Genomic DNA, 21,785 nt, shown 5'->3' with positions numbered 1-21,785 from the left:
AAGATGGTTGTCGAGTACGACAATTTGTTCGTTGTTCAACTAGACTTCATAGGCAAGCTAGTCGTTGATCACAATAATATGTTCGTTGTTCAAGTGGACTTTATAGGCAAAACAATCGTTAATATCGACAATATGCTCGTCACTCAACTACATTAGTAGGCAAGATAATCGTGGTTCACAAGATAGATGTCTTTTTGTCGGTCATCATGGATTGAGCTTTATAGGTAAGATGGCTGATAGTGAGCGAATCTTCACCAATTTGTTCATCACACAACTAGGCATTGTAGGTGAGACGGTCGTGGTTAGACTTAATTGCTAATTTAATACACATTGAAAGTGTCCTGGTTTGTCAATTAACGTGAGTGTTGAGTCAGGTAGACTGCAAAGCCTCATAGGAAGATCGTCAAAGCGTTTGCCTCAACCAGATGTGTGCCCGTACTCACCACAGGTAAATCTAAGCCTCACATCCCATGTCCCAAAACACCAGGTGATTAAAACCCTTAAAATAAATTAAAACATCATAGGGTTTTAAGTTAGAAAACTTTTTCAAATTTTAGAAAATCTCTAAGTTTTCTAGCTCTGTCGGGTTTATCGATATACTGATCGATATTATCGACATGCGCTGTCGATGTCCTCGATCACTAAACGATATCATCGAAATGAGGACCAAAGATGTCCAGCAACCACATATTCTTCTGGACAAAATTATCGATGTATCGATACCCCTATCGATATCATCGATATTTGAAACTCGAGTCTATCGAAGTTGACTCGATATAATTGACAGCAGAGAGTTTGTGTCCCTATTTTTTAAAGAAAATCATGAACTTTGATATATCGAAATACTCCTTGATATCCTCAGAATTCAAAAACCGATGATATCGGAAGGCCTTCAATGATATCGGTCTTAGACACTGTTTTCCAGCAACATTTTTCAAGTGATTTTTTTATCTTGGATCGAGGGTCACTCGATAAAATTGATATTCAAATATCAATGATATCGAGTCCGGATCGATGGCATCGAGAAAGGACATAAATTGTCCAGCAAGCTCACTGATAAAATCTTTGGATTTATCAATGCATCGACACGACCTTCGATATCATCGACATTCAAATTCCGATGATATTGAGTGTACCTCGATCATATCCTTGACCTGAAAATTTTCAAAGGCTTTGTCTCTCTCATTTTCAAATGTCGAGGAATCGATCCTCTTGTCGATGAAATCGGAGTTCGAAATCTGATGACATCGACACATGTTTCGATCTCCTCGACCTGCTGGCAAAAGGTTTCAAAAGCGTATGACAATTGAGTTTGTGTCATGAGCGGCCAGTCGATACAATCGAGAGTATATGCTCGATAATATCAACCCTGCTCGATGATATCAAACTTTGTCATAAATGTGACCGTTTTATATCCGTTGGAACTTTTTACGTATATATATAGAGCTTGTCTTTAGTTGCTGTGAGAGAAAGAAGAAAGTGCTTTTGAGTGTTTAACCTTAGATCATATACCCAAGGCCCTTTCTCTTAAGGGAGTTCATCCTCCAATCCACCATCATCATTAATATTCAATAGAGTGGATTGGAGAATAAACTTTCACCTTCAAGGATCCTCCAGCTATCACCTTAATGGCAAATCATTAAGCTAGGATGCCTTGAATGCATAGATGATTGGAATCACTCTATCTCCTTTATAGGAAAATATTTGAGAGTATAGGATTCCATCATAACCTTAACCCAACCCGTCGCCATGCATTGGTATATCTTCTGAGTTGCGGTTCAAGGAAGCAGAAGACTCTTCATCAACAAAGGAGGAGATCTTCGTCAACGAGCTAAAAGGGACTCATCTGCTTATCTGTAAGTTATCAGAGTCTAGAAGACCCTTCTAATCATTCTTTTGTAGGATTGGGTCTAAGGTGTTTCTCACCCCTTGCAAGTCCTCTAGGACGCCTCCGGTGGGAGTGTATGTGGTGGGTGCGTTGTGTTGACCCTTGCTCTATAGAGAGCATAAACAGTTAGGGTCTTATGGAAGATCATTAGCCAGCGTGCCTAAAAGTGGGTGCGTTGTGTTGACCCTTACTTGTGAGAGCATAAACAGGTTAGGGTCTTGTGGAAGATCCTTGGCCAGTATGCCTAAAAGTGGGTACTTTGTGTTGACCATTGCTCGTGAGAGCATAAACAGTCAGCCTAGGTGTAGGTTGTAAAGGTTAAAGGTGAACCTGATTTAAAACCTTGGGTTTGGGGTGAACCGTGTGAAACCTCCTTAGTGAAATCTGGTACACTCAAGGGCTGAGTGCAGTTACTAGGAGTGGAGTAGATAAGTAGTCGAACCACTATAAAAATGACTGTGTTTGAGATTGATATTGTCTTTCAATTATTTATGTGATTTCTTTAAATACTTTCATATTCATTTATCTGATATCACACCCCACACACACACACAGTCATATCCATCATAAACTAGTTTACATATTGTTTATCTCTCTAATAGTTTGTGATTTAATCCTCTACCAGGCTTAGAAGCCAGTAGAGTTACTCCTAAGTAATCCTAATATATGCTTGTGGTTAAGATTAGAGTGATAGGATTTTGAATTATTATAAAATTATTAAAAAGTCCTATTCACCCCCCTCTAGGACATATTAGCATATTCCTACTTCAACTAAAGCGGTCTTTACCGCAATTTTATTTGGTATCAGAGCGGGTCTATCTTTAAGGGCTTCGTCGCCTAGAGAGTGATCTTGATTGAAGTTGGGAATATGGCCAAAGGAGAGGGCTTATCGATCACTAAGCCTCCAGTATTTAATGGCTCAAATTACGCATACTGGAAGGCTAAAATGCACTACTTTTTGAGATCTTTGGATCATGATGTTTGGGACATAGTTGAAAGTAGATATGTGCCACCATTTGAATAAATTGTACTTGATAATGGCACAACCATTACAAAACCCAAACCCAAAAAAAAAAAAGTGGACGATGTTCGATAAAGAAAAACAGACTGCTGAAGCTAAAGCTATGAACGCCATCTATTGTGTTGTGTCCTAAGATATTTTCAATCAAATAAGTATGTATGAGACATCCAAAGAAGCATGGGATCTATTGGAAACAACCCATGAAGGCACAAGCACTGTGAGAGATCTAAACTATAACTACTAATCTCACAATTCGAAAGTCTCATAATGGAATAGCATGAGACGTTCATGGAGTTCTTCACAAAATTGAATATTATTTGCAACTCCATGGGTGGATTAGGTGAGAAAGTTCCGATCTCGAAAATTTGTAGAAAAATACTAAGATCACTACCAGAACGGTTCAACCCTAAAGTAACAACCATTGAAGAATGTAGGAATATTGATGAAATGAAAGTAGAAGAACTAGTAGGTTCCCTACAAAGTTTTGAACTACACTTCAAACAAACTCATAAATCCAAAACAACTATTCTAAAAACTTTAAAGAAAACAACAAATGAGGACAATGGAAGTGAAAGAGAAGATGAAGATAAGGAAGTAGCTTTGCTGGCACAACGATTCAGGAAATTCTTTCAGAAGAATTGTGGTCGTCCATTTAAAGGAAGAAAGATGGACAACAGACCCTCAGGTAAATTTGGTAAAAAGACCAAAAAACCACAGTGTTATTCCTATCAGAGATTTGGACACCTGTCTACTGAATGCTCTAACAAAAAAACAAAGGGTAAGGCAATGGCTGCCACATGGGATGATACAAAAGAGTCAAACTCAGAATCTAGTGACTCAGAGAGTGATGGAGATCAGAAATCTTTGAAAATCCTTATGGTCTCCACTGCTCCAATCATTCCCAATGAAACTGAAAACGAGAAAGAACACCAAGCCACTGAATCATTTCCATCAGATGAGGAGGAAACTGAAAAGGAAGAAGGAGAAGAACATAACAAACTACAAGATGCTTATAATCAACTTTACATTCATAGCATCAACATTGTTAAAAGACTTGGAATATCTGAAAATAAAAAGGAATTGCTGCAAAAAGATTTGGATAAAACTCTAGAAATTAATACACATCTAATCAATGATTTGCAGCAATATTATTCAGATAATGATAAGTTGGAAAGAATCAATCTATCCCTAAAAACTGAATCATCAAAGCTTACTAAACAAATTGAATTATTAGAAGATGAAAATGAGCATCTCCAGAATGAGAATCACACACTCCGTTTTGACTTTAAAAAATCCAAAAAATTTGCTGAAATAAACTATAAATTTTCGCAGAGTGGTGAAAAGCTAGAAAAATTGTTAGGGATGGGAAGGGTAGGAAAAGACAAGGATCCACTTATAGCAATCAGGGAGATCTATTACTTGATCAAAGACACAAATGGAATCAGAGTTCTATCTTATCCAGTTGGAAGATATCTCAGTAAAACTAAATCTGAACTTCCTTTGACCTAATTCTCAGCAAATGAGAATTATGAAGATTATAAGGGATTACATCACCTAGCCATGCCCAATAGACTATGGCAAACAATAGGAAATATCTATCCCACAATCAAACATAAGAGAATTATGAAGATTAGAAGGGATTCCGTCATCTAACCATGCCCAAGGGACAATGGTGAACAATAGGATTTCCTAATTTCACAATCTCAAATTATGAAAAGGACATAATCAAAGCTATTACAGATCTATTGTAATTTGAGTCACAACAAACCATTAAAAACTGAAGGTATTCCTTAAATATCAAACTAGAATAAAAGAGAATTCAACATAAACATGAATCAAAGCAATAGAAAACAACCCATCATGCTACAAGCTTCACCTCTTAGCCTTAGCTAAGAGGTTTAGCCAATCATAGACATGATTGCATTTTAAAACCCTAGAAGATAGCATGAAAAACTAAGGAAGAAAGAAGAAAAATGCTTGGCAACGGCTCTCCACCCTTCTGCTTCGCTCCTCCAAACCCTCAATAGATCCCTAGAAGTGCCCTTAGAACTCCTATTTATAGTTAAGCAACACCTCCTTTCGCACCGACTGGGAAAAATCTGGAAACTGCCTCAAATTTACTCACTCCGCGTAACTCTGCGTAACTTCATGCAAATCATTCTATGTCATCAAATGTGCTTTTTCTACGTGCTTTTTCACACTATTGTAGCTTCACCCGTACTCTATAACCTTCTATGTCATCAAACCTACCTTCGATGTCATCGAACGTTGTTCGAGGAATCGATAACGCGTCCAAAACAGTCCAAAGAGTTAATTCAATTTCTTCAATAAATTCGATGTCATTGAAGAGGCCTTCGATGTCCTCAAGCAAGTCTTCGATATCATCGAGGAAGCATTCGAGTAATCGAAGATGGTGCCCAATATGTCCAGCAGTTTTGCCAAAAATCCTCAGAAAATTCAATGTCCTTGAACTGTCATCGATATCATCGAACAAGGCTTCGAGTCATCAAACAAGTCCTCGAGTCATCGAAAGTGTCTTCAATTTGTCCAGTGACCAACTTGATTTTCTTTCATAAATTCGATGTCATTGACCCGTGTTCGATGTCATCAAATGGTAACTTCGTTGTCATCGAATGGTGATCGATGACACAGTCAATGTGACTTCTGCACTTGTTCTTTTGACATCTTTCCTTCTCCACTTGGTTTCCTTGAATCTTGAGACCTTGAAATCTTCAATCTTTATCTCCTAAGATCCATTCTTTGCCTTGGTGGTCTTTGAGCGTCAAATCCATGCTCTTAACACCTTTTCCAATCCAAGCTCTTAAATTTACCTTGCAACACAAACATGAGTAAAATAGGGCATTAAGCAATATCATGTACAAAAAACCAAGATATAAATGGGGTTCAATATGCAATATTTGACCCTCAACAGCGACCCTAGACTTGGGGTTGTGAACAAATGTCTTCCATGATCAACCTGCAACATAGGAAGAATTGTCCCTACAAAAGATAATGGGTTGTTTTGGTGGGTTGATTCACCTCCCCCTTTTTGTAAGTATTTGACAAAGGGTTAGTCTATAATATATAGATGAATAAAAAAATAGATGTTCCAATTAGGTAAGACAAAGATATGCAAATATGAGCATGTTGTGTATAGCAGTGAAGAGACTTAGGAACTATAATCATAATATAACTGAACTGTGACAAACAAAGTATCATTAGATTAATGTAGAGCCTAAGTAGTCAACAAAATGTTAGGCTTAAATGTCAGTTTAACTCTGAAACACTGAGTTGGGTGTAATTAGGGCATGAACACCATCACCCAATTCCAAAAAGTGTTGGGGTTGGCGTCAAAGAAATTTGTTCAAAAAGTAATGACCATATCATATCAACAGATAGCAAGAAACTAAGAAGAGCCAATTGGCCTAGTTGACACATAATCATCCTAACTGCAGGACAGGTGAGCCGCAATCCATCACATAATCCATTATAGGGAGTAAATGGCCTCTCCCATGGTCTGAACCATCCTCTCTAGCCGAGACTGGTGCTCAATAATCTGCACCTGCTGCTCTCTAATGGTGGATAGAATGTCATCTGAAGAACCCATAAGATCAGGAGGTGGGGATTGTGGGGCAGCAACGCCTTCAGCTGGGTCAGGAGCATCTTCCCGAGGTTCTTCATCTTCAGCTTGTTCCCACGACCCATGCCCAGAGGAAGTTTCATCTTCCTAAGACTGTTAGTTGTGAATTTGGGTGCGGTAAGCATTTCGCCCTTGTCCCCTTTCATGCCAAACTGGTTGGCTAGACAACAAAGCAACTGACCAAATGGTATTCCAGTGGTATTGGACTCAAAAGCAGAGACAATCTAATGAAAAATCATGGTTGGAAGGAACATGGGCTCCCGCTTCCCAAGTTTATAGAGAATCTCAATCATAATTGGGGTGAGCTCAGTTTAATTGCCTGAACGGGGATAAACATTGAAAATAAAGAGGAGGTGAAGAATTCAATAGTCATTTGACATCTCTGAAGCCCTAAGAGCATTGCCTTTGCTCCATTCGATCTTCATTTTCCAAGGGCTTGCCGGACTACTTGACACAACAGTTCACGTGATTGACAAGTGTGCATGAATGAGTGCACTAACAAGACACTATACGTATTCTCCCGTCAGAGGCGTATGATAGGACTTGGCGAGTTTGAGGAAAAACAAACTCTGAATTTCAACACAATGAAAGGTTTTCAAACACAAAGTTGACTTGTGTACTTACCTACAAGCGAGTGAGCCCCATTAAGAATAGTTGGTGAAGATCTTCCAGGTTGTTGAAGAGCCTTCAGCTCCCTTGTATAGCAATCGCAAGATTGATGTCCAATGTTGATGCCGAGGTTGATGGGTCAAGGGTTTTGGGAAAATCCTATCTAGGTAATGATTGTTCTTTAAGATATAGAAGGAATCCCCAAGGAAAAAGTATTCAATGTATTCAGCATATAGATTTACCATTACAAAGAGGTGTTGAACCGTTATAAATGCTGGAGTTCATTGTTCAATCCAAGCTTTGAATGTTTGTCAATGATTGCCTTTAAGACATGGATTGAATGATGAACTCCTATGAGGAAAGAGAGCTTAAGAGGAAAGTTATTTACTCTTACAATAACTCTCTCAAAGCTCTCTTTAATACTCACTTAAAAACCTAGGAAGCAACCCTAAAAGCTTTATAAAATAAAATCTCAACGATCAAAAAACAGGCAGAAAACTATCAGGTTCGATGTCATCAAAGAGTCTTCGATGTCATTGAAGTTACCTTTGATGTCATCGAACCTTCTTTGATTACATCGAACCATGCAACAAGATATTCAAATAATTGTTAGATAATTTTTGTTCGATGTAATCAAGAGTCCTTCGTTGTCATCGAAGGATGACTCGATGCCATTGAAATTTTTTGTAAAAATAACCTGAGGTTGCTAGATAGATTGGATCCATTTACGACGACATTGAACAAACCTTCAATGTCATCGAAGAGGTCCTTTGATGTCATCGAAGGGTAACTCGATGTCATCGAAGCAGTCAAGATATATTACATTTACTTGTTGGACTGAATATGCACTTTCACGATGTCATCGAAGATACCCTGATTTACCTTGAAAACTCACTGGATACTATGTGTTGATTTACAATGTCATCAAACCTCAATTCAATGTCATCGAGCATATGTGATTTTCCTTGAAGACTTGTTGGAGTAATATGAGTCTTTTACGTTGTCATCAAACTATAAGTTTCATGTCATCGAGATTGTCCAGAATATATGAGTTTGGTTACTGGACTATTGAGGCTCATTCTTGATGTTATCGAGCTGTCTTTGATAATATCGAAGACAGTTCGATGTCACTTCGATGATATTGAATGTAGCTGTTTTTTGGATTGATCTTTTAACTCCATTAGCTACCAAATTAAGCCTTTAACATACTTAACAAGGGTTATACCTAGATGTTTTTGGTCAAGTATGGTCTATGTTTCAGATGTTTTTAGTGTAGGCTTTGGCTAGGTTTGTGAAGCTTAGTTTACCTTAGCTTTGCACTTGACGCTTCTAACTTGCCAAGTCTTTAGTCTTGAATCTTTATTGGGGCTCACTTGACTCTAAGACTCGGACTTCAAGCTAATTGACAAACAAGAGCACTTTCAAATGTGTCTGAAATTTCTCGAACAAGCTTGTACAGGTTCAAGCAAGGTCCTTGTCAGTTTCAACTCAAATCAAACTCGATATACCCCTCTTTAGGATACATCAAATTGCATAAGGACACCTGAGGTTGAAACGCTATAAATGCCTAAAGGTGCGCCAACCGATCACGAATGTGCCTGAAATTTCCCATGTAAGCATGTACAAGTTCAGGGAGGGTCCTCGTTCATTTTGAGCCTAATCAGACTCAGTAAACTGCACTTCTTGAGACTTCAGGTTGCATAAGGTCACCCAAGCCAGTAACGCTAAAAATGCCTAAAGGTGCAGCAGCCGATCATGAATGTGTCTGAAATTTTTCGGGCAAGCCTGTACAGGATCAGAGAGGGTCCTTGTCCGTTTCTAGCCAAATCGGACTCAGTAAACCACACTTCATGAGTCCTTAGGGGGCATTAGAATGCCCAAGGCCGAAACGTCAGAAATGCCTGAAGGTGTGCCAAATGATCACGAATGTTCCAAAATTTTCTCGGGCTTGCCTTTACAATTTAGGGAGAGTCCCCATCTATTTTGACTATAATCAAACTCGGTTTACCACTCTTAAATTGACATCATGTTGCATTAGGACAACCGAGCGTGAAAAACTGGAAATGCCTAAAGGTGGGGCAACTGATCAAGAATGTGTCCAAAATTTCTCAGACAAGCATGTACAAGTTTAGGGAGGGTCCTCATCAATTTCGACTCAAATCGGACTCGATATGCAGCTCTTCAGTTGACATCAGGTTGCATTAGGATACCCAAGGCTAAAAATGTCGGAAACGCCTAAAGGTGCAGCAATTGATCACGAATGTGTACAAAATTTCTCAGGCAAGCCTATACAGTATCAGAGAGTGTCCCTGTTGTTTCAAGACAAATCAAACTCAGTAAAAATCACTTCAGGAGACTTTAGGTGGCATTGAAATGTCCGAGGCCGAAATGCCTAATGGTGCGCCAAACGATCACGAATATGACCGAAATTTCTTGAGCATGCCTGTACAGGTTTAGGGAGGGTCCCCGTCTATTTTGAGTTGAATTAGACTCAATAAACCACAAATCAAGGGATATTAGGTTGCATCTAGACACTTAATGTTGATATGTTGGAAACGCCTAAAGGTGCGCCAACGGATCACGAATGTGCCTGAAATTTTTGAAAAAGCCTGTATAAGTTTAGGAAGGGTCCTCATCATTTTCGACTCAAATTAGACTTGGAATACCCCTCTTTAGGAGACATCAGGCTGCATCAGACACCTAAGGCTGAAACGCCAAAAAAGCCTAAAGGTGCGCCAACCAATCGCGAATATTCCCGAAATTTCTCGAGCAAGCTTGCACATGTTCAAGGAGGGTGCCTGTCTGTTTCGAGCAGAATCGGACTCAGTAAAACGGGAGACTTTAGGTGGCATCGCAATGCCCAAGGCTGAAACGCCTTAAACTCCTGAAGGTGCGACAACCAATCATGAATGTGCCCGAAATTCCTCGAGTAAGCCTATATAAGTTTAAGGAGGGTCCCTACATTTCGAGCCGAATCAGACTCAATAAATTGTACTTCAGGATACTTCAGGAGGCATTAGTATGCCGAAGGCCGAAACACCGGAAGCACCTAAAGGCACAGTCAACAATTTTGAATGTGTACAAAATTTCTCTAACAAGCATGTAAAGGAATAACGAGGTTGTACATATGTTTCCACCTGAGTCGGACTAGGTAAACCCCACACCAGGAGACATCAGGTCACCCCTAGATGAGAGAGGCCAAAATGTTGTAACTGTGAAGGGTTGCCCTAAACAATCCCGAACGAGTCGAAAATTCCTCCGGCAAGCCTGTACAGGTGCAAAGAGGCTCAACTTCCATTTCAGAGACATTAGGTCACCCTGGGTCAGCCAATTAGTTTGAAATTTCTTCACATCATTTTGACCCACTTTGCCTCACTTCACCGCTGTTCAGCTAAGCATAAGGAAGGCCATTCAAATACAGAATACCAAGGGGGATCCACATCCATTTTGACTTGAATCAGACTGAGTAAACCCTAATATAGGAGATTTCAGGAAGCATCAGGACACTAAAGACCGAAATGCTGGAACTGGGAAAGGATGTGCAAAATAATCCCGAACAAATCCATAATTTCTCTAAGTAGCTTGTACGGGTGCAGGGATGCTCCATGTCCGTTTCATGCCAAATTGGACATAGTAAACCCTACTTCATGAGACTTCAGGAAGCATTAGGACACTAAAGGTCGAACCACTAGAACTGGGAAAGGACGTGACAGACTATCCCAAACGAGTCGGAAATATCTCTAGGTAGCCTGTACGGGTGCCTCCACGTCCATTTTGAGCCCAATTAGATTTAGTAAAACCCAATTCAGGAGATTTCATGAAGCATTATTACGCTAAAGGCAAAAATGTCGAAATTGGGAAAGGACACGCCGAACTATACTCATTGGGAAAGGACACGCCGAACTATACTAAATGAGTCCAAAAATACTCTAGGTAGCCTTTGCAGGTTTAGGGGTGCATCATGTCTGTTTCGAGCCAACCGGACTCAGTAAACCCTACTTAAGGAGACTTCGAGAAGCATCAAGATGTCAAAGGCCAAAATGCCGAAAAGGGGATAGGATGGACCAAACGATCCCGAACAAGTCCAAAATTTCTCCAGAGTAGGCTATACTAGTGCAAGGGGCTCCACGTCCATTTCCAGTCCAGTCGGAGGCAGTAAACCCTACTTCATGAGACTTCGGGAAGCATGAGGAGGCTAAAGGCTAAAACACTAAAATCAGGAAAGGACATGCCAAACGATCCCGAACAAGTCCAAAATTTCTCTAGGTAGCTTGTACGGGTGTAAGGGTGTAAGGGTGCTCCACGTCCATTTCGACCCAATTGGACTCAATAAACCCCACTTCAAGAGACTTCAAGACAATAAAGACCGAAATGCTGCAACTAGGAAAGGATCCGCTAAAAGATCCCTGAATGAGTCTAAAATTACTCTAGGTAGCCTATACGGGTATAGTAGTGTTCCACATCTGTTTTGAGCCCAATCGGACTTATTAAAACCCACTTTAAAAGACTACAGGAAGCATCGGGACGCTAAAGGCAGAAACCCCGTAATCAGAAAAGGATGTGTCAAACGATCCCGCACAAGTCCAAAATTACTCTAGCCAGCTTGAACGGGTGCAAGAGTTCTCCACGTCTGTTTCGAACCCAATCGGACCCAGTAAACCTTACTTTAGGAGACTTTAGGAAGCATCGTGAAGTTAAAAGCTGAAATGCAGGAACCGGAAAAGGATGCGCCAAACAATCCCGAATGGCATGTACGGGTGCAAGGGTAATCCATGTCCTTTTCGAGCCAAATCGGACTCAGGAAACCCCATTTCAAGAGACTTCAAGAAGCATCGGGACACTAAAGGTGGAAACCCTGGAACCGGGAAAGGACCTGCCAAACGATCCCAACGAGTTTGAAATTTCTCCTGATACTTTGTACGGGTGCAAGGGTACTCCACGTTCTTTTTGAACGCAATCGGACTCATTAAACCCTATTTCTGGTGAATTTAGGAAGCATTAGGACTCTAAAGACCGAAACACCATAACCGTGAAAGGATGCGCCAAACGATCCCGAGCGAGTATAATTTCAACACGTATCGAGTACAAGTTTGATAACCTAAAAAGCCCCGGATGAAAGGAAAATACAAAGATCAACTTGATCTAAAACTTATGGCCCACAAATGTTTTTAATGGCCATTCATCACTTTTTCGTATGGTGTGGTCCACCAAATATTTTCATCTTCTTACGGGTTGGGATTGCATCCTAATATGATATGTAAAATCAGATAAAGGGAATAAATATGCAAAAAAAAAAAAATACAACATGTTGGCCCCACCCGGTTAGGGTAACACCCGAGTAACAGCAGAATCGGATTGCATACTTGAGGAAGCTGTTACCCGTACCCTTACCGTGTGGCTCACTTTCATGATGTGTTTATATCTACTCAGTCCATCCGTTTCTCCAGCCAATTTTAGGACGTGTTCCAAAAAATTAAGCATATGAAAAATCACAAGTGAACCACACCATGGAAACAGTGATGATTACCCATTAAAACTTTCAAAGGGCCCAATGTAAGGTTTTTTTTTTTTTTTTTTTTACCTGTTAATAATGTCATGAATAAGGCATGGATGAAGGGAAAAACAAATATCAGATTGATTTGAAACTTATGTGGCTCACCAATATCTTTTAGTGTTTATTCATCACTATTTCTAGTGGTATGGACCACCTGAAATTTGGAGTGGATACACAAAATATACTTCAAGGTGAGCCTCGCAGGGTTACGGTAATATCCACTATGTTGTTACACGGGTAACAGCTGCTCCGCTCATCGATTTCGGTGCCCACTTTGAACGGTAGGTGGATCCCTAACTGTTGGGTACACCTGAATGTTTATTGTATTCAAAAATATTATAATCTCACCATCCAACCACTTAATAATGTCTCAAACACATGGATGAATAGACCACAGAGGTATCAGCTTCGTCTGAAAGTTTTATGGCCTATGGAAAACTTCTAATGGTGATTAATCATTTTTACAATTGGATGCTATCCCTGAGATTTGAATCAGATTAATCTATAGGATTATGTCCTAAAATGATCAGAATAAATGGAAGGACAGCATTAATATGCAAAATATTTATCAAGCTAAAACCCACTTGGAAATGGTCACACTAAGGGCCTGTTTGTTAAATCTGAAGTGGAAGTCCGAATCTGAAATCTAAATTTAAAGTTTGAATCTGAAGTTGGAAAACTAATAGTTATTGAAATATGTTAATTTGACACACTTACCCATATAAAATAATGGTAATTGAATCTCTGTCATTAGAACCTTCATATATTCTACTGTAATATTTATTTGCCATTTGATCTGTTGATTATGTCAAAAGGATCCGGCTGAAATGACCACATAAATATCATCTTAATCCAAAGCATCTATTGCCCACGGGAAATTTTTAATGTATGTGTTTTATCCATGTCATCCAATTATTTTTCCAAATCATTTTAAGGAATGATTCCAAAATTAAGGATTATCCAAATCTCATGTGGCCCGGAACTTTCATGGCCCATTAATGGTCAATCACCACCGTTTCCAATGATATGGTCCACTTAATAATTGGATTTGCTTCATTTTTTGAATCATGCCCTAAAATGAGCTTTCAATATAGATGGATTGTGGGGATGTAGTCACATAGATCACAGTGGCCCCCACATTCAGGGGTCTCACCCACCTTGATGGATCTGGGGTCTCACACAATCTGCTCCCCTCAATCGGAGAGGGAATTGGGTGCTACTCCCACCAACTGGAAGCGGATTGGCTGGTGTACACACTAAAAAATAAATAATGTGGGTCCCTTCATGAGGTATGTGATATATCCCAACTGTTCTTTCATTTGGAGAGCTTGTCCTAAGGCTTAAACTGAAAAATAAGACAGATGGAAAGATCAAGTGGACCACATTGGGAGATTGAACATTACCATTGAAACCCTTTTGGGTCACAGAAGTTTTGGATTAATATGATATTTGTTTTTCCTCTTCATCCAAGTCTGTGTGACCTTATGGACAGATTGGATGGCAAATAAACGCTATGGTGGGCCCTTCAAATGTTTTAATAGTAAGAATCATTGTCCCACTGCTATTTCTAGTGTGGTCCACTTAAGATTTGGATATGAATAATTTTTGTTATTATACTTTAAAATTATCTCACAAAATAGATGACCCGTGTGAATATGATAAGTACATTATTTTGGAGCCCACGTAACTTTGACATCCTTTGAACCGTTTTTACAACTCCCAGTGTCAACCCACTTCTTTGCACGGTATGTACGCCAGCCAATCCGCTTTAAGGAATGAAGCTAGGGACAAAAAGTATGGGCTATGTGGGGCTTATCTTAATGTATATGTTTTATCCACACCATCTATCCATTTTTCATATCATTTTAGAAAATAACACAAAAAAAAAAAGGTCAAATCTAAGGTTCGAATGGGCCACACCACAAGAAACAGTGGGAATTAGGTACCTACCATTGAAAACTTCTTGTGGCCACAGAAGGCTAGGATCAAACTGATTTTTGTATTTTCTATTCATTCAAGTCTGTGTGACCTTATGAAGAGGTTAGATAGAAAATAAGCTTCACGGTGGAACTCAAGAAGATTTTAGTGGTAGTCATTCCATTCCCACTACATTCATGAATGTGATCAACTTGAGCTTTAGATGTGACTATTTTTGGGGATTGTGCTCTAGAATGATATAGAAAAGTTGATGGGCAATGTGGATCTAATACATAAATCATGGTTGGCATAAAGAAGTGCGACAAGTTAAAAGTTGGATGGTGTATTATGTAAAAGAGAAAATCTCTCTACCAAGGGTAATTTTGGATTTCTAAAAAAAATTCAATGAGCGCATTCTTGATTTACCATTAAGTTAGACCTTGGTCACCGAGAAAATTCGGCACAAAATTAGGGAGCACTTTCCACGTTCGGCGTTAACAAACAACACTAAACACCAAGCGCTTTCCTAATTCCGCATTAAGTAAAAAAAAAAAAAATTTAAGTGTTAACAAGCAGGGCCTAAGGGCTTGTTTGTTAAATTTGAAATCTGAAGTCTGAATCTGAAGTTGGAAAACTAATAGTCAATCTAGAATAACTTGTTTGTTAACTAACGTCTGAAATGTTTGAAATATATTAATTTGACACATTTACCGATATTAAACAATTTTGATTGAATCCCTACCTTTACAAACTCCACTTAAGTATTGTATCCTCCTCATTTTTTATCTCATGTGATTTGGGGCCCACGAGGGTGGTTCGGCCGAGGTCCTAACCCATGAAATGTGGGCCCTGAGCTATGAGATAAAGGGATTAATTCGCCATGCTCTATCAGTTCGAGCTTTTAGAGCAAGTGGTTAATTGTCCTGTGTCAAATTGGTATTAAAGCGGAAACCCGAGCCCAACACTAGTCATTTTTTTAATATTTCATAAAATTCTCAATTGCTGAGACTTCTTAGGGCGAAACTACAACTCAAACTAGCCTCATTTTTGGCACCATGAAGGATAAGGACATGAGTAAAGAGATGGACGGTGCCGATAACTGAAATTAACATAGGTGGGCCCCATTCACATTTAGAGTAGAAAACCCAAATGAGGATGGCTATCCCGTAATTAAGAAGGCGAAAAAGGGGAAATTATAGCCTCTTATGGGTGTAGGGGCTTTCTACCCCTGCTTCAAGAGTACCTTGGGTAAGTTCCATAACGACAAAAATGCCCTTCTTATTGCGGATGGGTGAAGGGGATTGTTTTGCCCCTATTGTAGCGCACCTAGTATTTGGATTGCAATGGTTTTCAAAGAATCATAAGTATCCCAAGGAATAAGCCTGATTAACAGTTTGAAACCCAAAAAAAAAAAAAAAAAAATTGTTGTTCATCCCAGCCGACTTGTTGTGGCAAGCCTTCAACCCACCAATGCCCATTTTTATGAAAGATTAGAATCATTCGGATTGTTCATTGACTCTTCCAAACCAAACCTTAAAGGGAAATATGGAATTAACAAGGTCTTCAAAACTTGGGCCCAATCTAGTGGTCGGCGCAAACTACTACTCAAAACAGTGGCCATTGAAATATAGAGGTTAGAGGCCCAGACCCAACACTAAGCCTCGTTACTTTTTAAGGTTAGGTTGCATCCCTTGCTAGTTGTGTTTTTGTGGTGTGTATGTGCCGGATGTGCAAAGATGAATGTGTCTTGATTTGAACCGAACACCTCTGACCCCAGGCGCCGAATAGACTGAAAGACTAAGTTCCGTATAGATCGGTTGTTCCCACCATCAATTACAAAGAATCAAGCAATTTGCGGATGGGTGAGTTTGTCCTTTTTAATGAGTATTTTTTTAATGTCAAATTAAAGAACTTTCAATTAAGTGTATGATAGTTAGTACAATTTAATTATAAGACAAATATTGTAAAAAAGAAACAGCCTAAAGAGAAGAGTATTCTATTGATACTTTATATATGCTTATAATCCGCGGAAAAGATAAATAAAAAGAAAAGGAAAATGGATAACTAACAACAGTCAGTTCGTCGCTCAGTAAGATGCTAGTCTTCATAGGCAAAATGGTTGTCGAGTATGACAATTTGTTCATTGTTCGACTAGACTTCATAGGCAAGATGGTCGTTGATCACAATAATATGTTCACTGTTCAAGTGGACTTTATAGGCAAAACAGTTGTTAATATTGACAATATGCTCATCACTCAACTACATGTAGTAGGCAAGATAATCATGGTTCGCAAGATAGATGTCTTTTTGTCAGTCATCATGGAATGAGCTTTGTAGGTAAGATGGCCGATAGTGAGCGAATCTTCACCAATTTGTTCATGACACAACTAGGCATCGTAGGTAAGACAGTTGTGGTTAGACTTAATTGCTAATTTAATACACATTGCCTTTAAACTAAATAAATAAACCACATCTAGTAATTTAAATATCAATAATATCAACCAATAGATCAATCGATATTATCTAAATCACATGTGGCCAAAAAAGTAATTGGGGGAAGTTATCAAATCCCTATATAGCACAAATTGTTGGGGGACCACAAAAGCATACAAAAATGAATCAAGCAAAGTATTCTGATCGTACAACCAAGTCCAATCACAAACAATCCAAATTTAACATGGAAAAAATCTTGCAGGAAAAAACCACAATACAAAGTGACAGTAATGCACAATGAAAGCGGAAAATTACAAGAGATAGAGATTACCCGATTCAAACAAGCATTGAATCTCAATTACAAACCCTTGAAACCCCTTTGGAATGAATTAGAAAGCCTTGAGATACACCATATTCCTGATTACACCCATATATATAGCCTCTATGAGAATCATAATCGAAATAAGAAATAAATCCCGCACTCAATAACTTTGTATAACTCTGTGTGATGGCACTTCGATGGCATTGAACATCTTCGATGTCATTGAACTAAACACCAACATATTCCCGAAATAAAACATGAATTTTTCAGATTTTTCCAATGACATCGAAATCTGCTCGATGGCATCAAGTTGTCATCGACGGGCCTGTTGATTTATATATTTAAGACATCAATCAACAATCTCTACCATGTCTTCAAACGCCATTCTTCATAACTCATTTTTCCTCATCTCTAATTCCGCCTTGCATCATAGATCCACCATCACTTCTCGTGCACACTCCATCTTCCATTTACGCCTTTGTCAAGCTCAGAGAAGTGTCACGGAACTTGAACTTCTTTGTGGTAACCACCTTAATGAGAATGTTAGTCGAATTCATGCTCGTGTGAACTTTCTCCAATGTCATGCCTTCTTCCTCAAGCACCTATCAAATAAAATGGTGACGAACATCAATGTGTTTAGTACGTGAGTGATAAACAAAATTTTTAGTTAAATTGATCGCGTTTTCGCAATCACAATTAACCGGTATGGCCTCGTGCTGAAGCCCCAACTTATTTATCATCCCTTTTAACCAAACACTTTTCTTAATGCCTCTGTCACTGTCATATACTCCGCTTCGGTCGTGGAAAGAGCCACCACATACTGAAGCTTCGACATCTAACAGATCACTCCACCCTCTAGTACAAACAAGTAACCGAAAGTCGACCTTATATTGTCCACACTAACCGCGTAATCAGAATCCACATAACTTACTAACTTATCCCCTAATTTCTCAAAAGATAGAACGTAGTCCTGTGTACCTCGAATGTATCAAAGTAGTCATTTCACTGCTTCCCAGTGTTACTTTCTGGGCTTAGACATGTATCTGCTAATAACACCCACCGCATGTGAAATATTCGGTCTCATACAGACCATGGCATACATCAAACTATCAACTGCATTCAAATAAGGCACACGAGACATCTCATGCTTTTCTTCATCAATTTTAAGACATTGTTCAAAAGAAATCTTAAAATGATCCGCGTGAGAAACGCTGATTGACTTTGCCCTGTCCATCCCGTACTTAATCAACAACTTCTCAATGTATTCTTTCTTAGACAACCAAAGTCTGCTCCTTTTTCCTATCTCTATATATATCAATGCCGAGAACCATCTTTACAGCCTCCAGATCGTTCATCTCAAATGTCCCTGATAACTAAGTCTTCAATATGTTGATCTCAAACATGATATGACTGACGATCAGCACATTATCAACATACCACACCAGAATGATGTATTTTCCATCACTTAGTGTCTTATAATAGACACAATGATCATATTCACTCTTGATAAATTTCTAACTCACCGTGAAAGAATCAAATTTTTTATACCACTGCCTAAGCAGCTGTTTCAGGCCGTACAACGACCTATTTAACCTGCAAACCTTATTCTATGCCCCTTTTATTTCGAAGCTTTCTGGTTGTTTCATGTATTTGCTCTTCCAAATCCTCATGCAGTAAGGCAGTCTTCACATCCATTTTCTCCATCTCAATATCGTATTAGGCAACCAGCGCCAACAAGAATCTGATAGATATTTTCTTCACTACAGGTGTGAATATCTCAGTGAAGTTAACACCCTCTCTCTGCGCGTATCCCTTCACTACCAACCTTTCCTTGTATCTATCATGTTTCTTCTTGAAGATTCACTTACACCTGATTGTTTTATGACCAATGAGAAGCTCCACTGGCTCCCACATCTCATTCTTATACAAGCAGTCCATCTCATCATTATTGCAACCTTCCACATTTGAGCATCCGGCTCATTAAGAGCCTCCTGAAGAGTAAATGGATCCCCCTTATCTGTAACGAGGGCATATGCAACATTTGAGTTATCCATGTATCTCACCGGCAACTTGTGATCTCACGGAGGATTTCTTCTCATAGGTAGCTACTCCACCTGCTCTTATACTTATGTCTAAGTCATTTATATGACCCAAGCGTGCTTACCACATACGTGCAAACATAGAATCTACTACAGATGTCACCGCTCCACTTGATGAAGTGCTCTCTATCGACCTGTCAAGATTTTCGTTCCGCTGTGCCTTCTTGACTATGAATACCCCTTTGAAACTTTAAGACACGATCGTCTTGAGTGCTCTTAAGAGATACCAAGCTCTTCCTTATATCAGGAACGTGTCTCACCTCAGTCAAGATACACTCCAAGCCATTAAACATCTTGATGCACACCGATCCAACACCCACCACATTACATGCATTATCATTATCTATAAATACCTGGCCACCATCACATTCTCTGTAGTTGGTGAACCACTCCAATGAGGAGTCATGTGATATGATGCCCCAGTTTCCAAAATCCACTCATCCTTATGATCATCATATAAATGTCTGACCATGGACACTTACATCACATCATAACCACTCGTACCTTCATCAGATTCTCCAGTGTTAGCCTCTCTAGAAGAAGCCTCCGAGTTCTTTTTCCTTGCCTTAGGATTTGTGCAATCCTTCTTCATGTGCCCATATATCCAACAATTTCAATACTTTAACTTCCATTTGCCCTTATCCTTTGATTTGGACCTCGATCGAGAAGATATATTATCATGCTCAAAATTTCACCCCCTCATAACTAAATCATCAGTAGAGGCACCCACGACACCACTTTTCTTTCTCATCGCATTTCATCAAAGGATTGAGATAATGGTATCGATACTAATGGTCGATCTACTGGTACACAACAAATCCTTAAACGACTCATACGAAGTTGGGAGAGATTTTAACAAGATGCATGCCTAATCCTCACCTTTCATCGTTCCCTCCACATCCAGCAATTTATAAATAACATTGTTAAAGTTACTAATGTGAGCCTCAACATCAGCCCCCTCTACCATCTTCAGATTGAACAACTGCAACTTTAAGTACATACAATTCTTAAGAGATTTATTCGCATAGATGTCATCTAATTTCGCCCATATACTTGTTGAAGTTTTCTCTCTCATAACATTGTAAAAGACCTCATCCGTTAGGTACAATTGGATAAAGGTTATCGCTTTCTTATCCATCTTGTTTCATTCTTCATCTATCATAGATTCCGACTGCTTTTCAATGAATGTATCATCCAATCATTTCTGAACTAGGAAACTGGTCATCTTGATCTTCCATAGTTCAAAGTTATTTTCTCGAATTATTTTTCAACATCAAACTTAGGATTATAAGCCATTGATACTATGCTTTTAAATTCAAACTACGCCACAACATTTGCTTTGATACCACTTGTTAAGGGACCACAGAAGCACACAAAGATGAATCAAGCAAAGTATTCTAATTGCTCAACCAAGTCCAATCACAAACACTCCAAATTTAACATAGAAAAACTCTTACAAGAAAAAAAAAACCACGGCACAAAGCGATAGTAATGCACTATGAAAGTAGAAATTACAAAAGATTGAGATTACCCAATTCGAACAAGCCTCAAATCTCCCTTACAAGCCCTTGAAATCCCTTTGGAACGAATTAGGGAGCCTTGAGATACACCATATTCCCAATTGCATCCATATATATAGCCTCTATGAGAATCACAATCGAAATAAGAAACAAATCCCGCACTTACGCAACTCTACGCAATCATTTAATGGCATCGACAGACCGTCGATGGCATTGAACATCTTCGATGTCATCGAACTAAACACCAAACCATTCTAGCGATAAAATATGGATTTTTTAAATTTTTCCAATGGCATAAAGCAGCCTTCGATGGCATCGAAGTATGCTCAATGGCATCGAGCTGTCATCGACAGACCTATTGATTTACAGATTTAAGACATCAATCAACACATATCATCATAATGTAACCTTATATCAAAATACATCGATACATTATGAAATTGTGCCAAAAATCTTTCATAGCATAATATGTTTCATCGATACAAGAATACATTACAGTGTGCATTGGCTATACATTGTCCCACCGGAAATTCAAGAAAAAAAATCACAAAAAAAACAAAACTGCAAAAATCCATCCTCCCAAATTTGTTTGGGGAAAAAAATTATTTTCATACTTATTTTGTATGATTTATGATTTATATGAACTCCTTTTGAACATAATCACATCACTTCTTTTAGACAACATATGGTTTAAGCCCCTTATACAAAGAAGATTTAGTGTGCAGACTTTTCCACGATCTTTTGAGTTCCAAGCGTCTAGCCATTTCTCTTTCGATATATCT

At 38.9% G+C, this 21,785-nt stretch overlaps 1 protein-coding gene across 1 annotated transcript in view; it reads right to left on the bottom strand.

The window, feature by feature from the left end:
- Positions 1 to 17,244: 17,244 nt before the first annotated feature.
- LOC131234441 (peroxisomal ATPase PEX6) overlaps positions 17,245 to 21,785 on the bottom strand; it is an 81,367-nt gene continuing 76,826 nt past the window's right edge. Inside the window, exon 16 of the mRNA XM_058231318.1 lies at positions 17,245 to 17,986. Within this exon, the coding sequence (XP_058087301.1) occupies positions 17,855 to 17,986 (132 nt within the window). The 3' untranslated portion in view covers positions 17,245 to 17,854. The remainder of the gene's footprint in view (positions 17,987 to 21,785) is intronic.

This window comes from Magnolia sinica, chromosome 19 (assembly GCF_029962835.1).
Source record: "Magnolia sinica isolate HGM2019 chromosome 19, MsV1, whole genome shotgun sequence".
Classification (NCBI taxonomy): domain Eukaryota; kingdom Viridiplantae; phylum Streptophyta; class Magnoliopsida; order Magnoliales; family Magnoliaceae; genus Magnolia; species Magnolia sinica.
The sequence above is the reverse complement of the archived record's forward strand: the minus strand, read 5'-3'. Positions and strand labels throughout refer to the sequence as shown.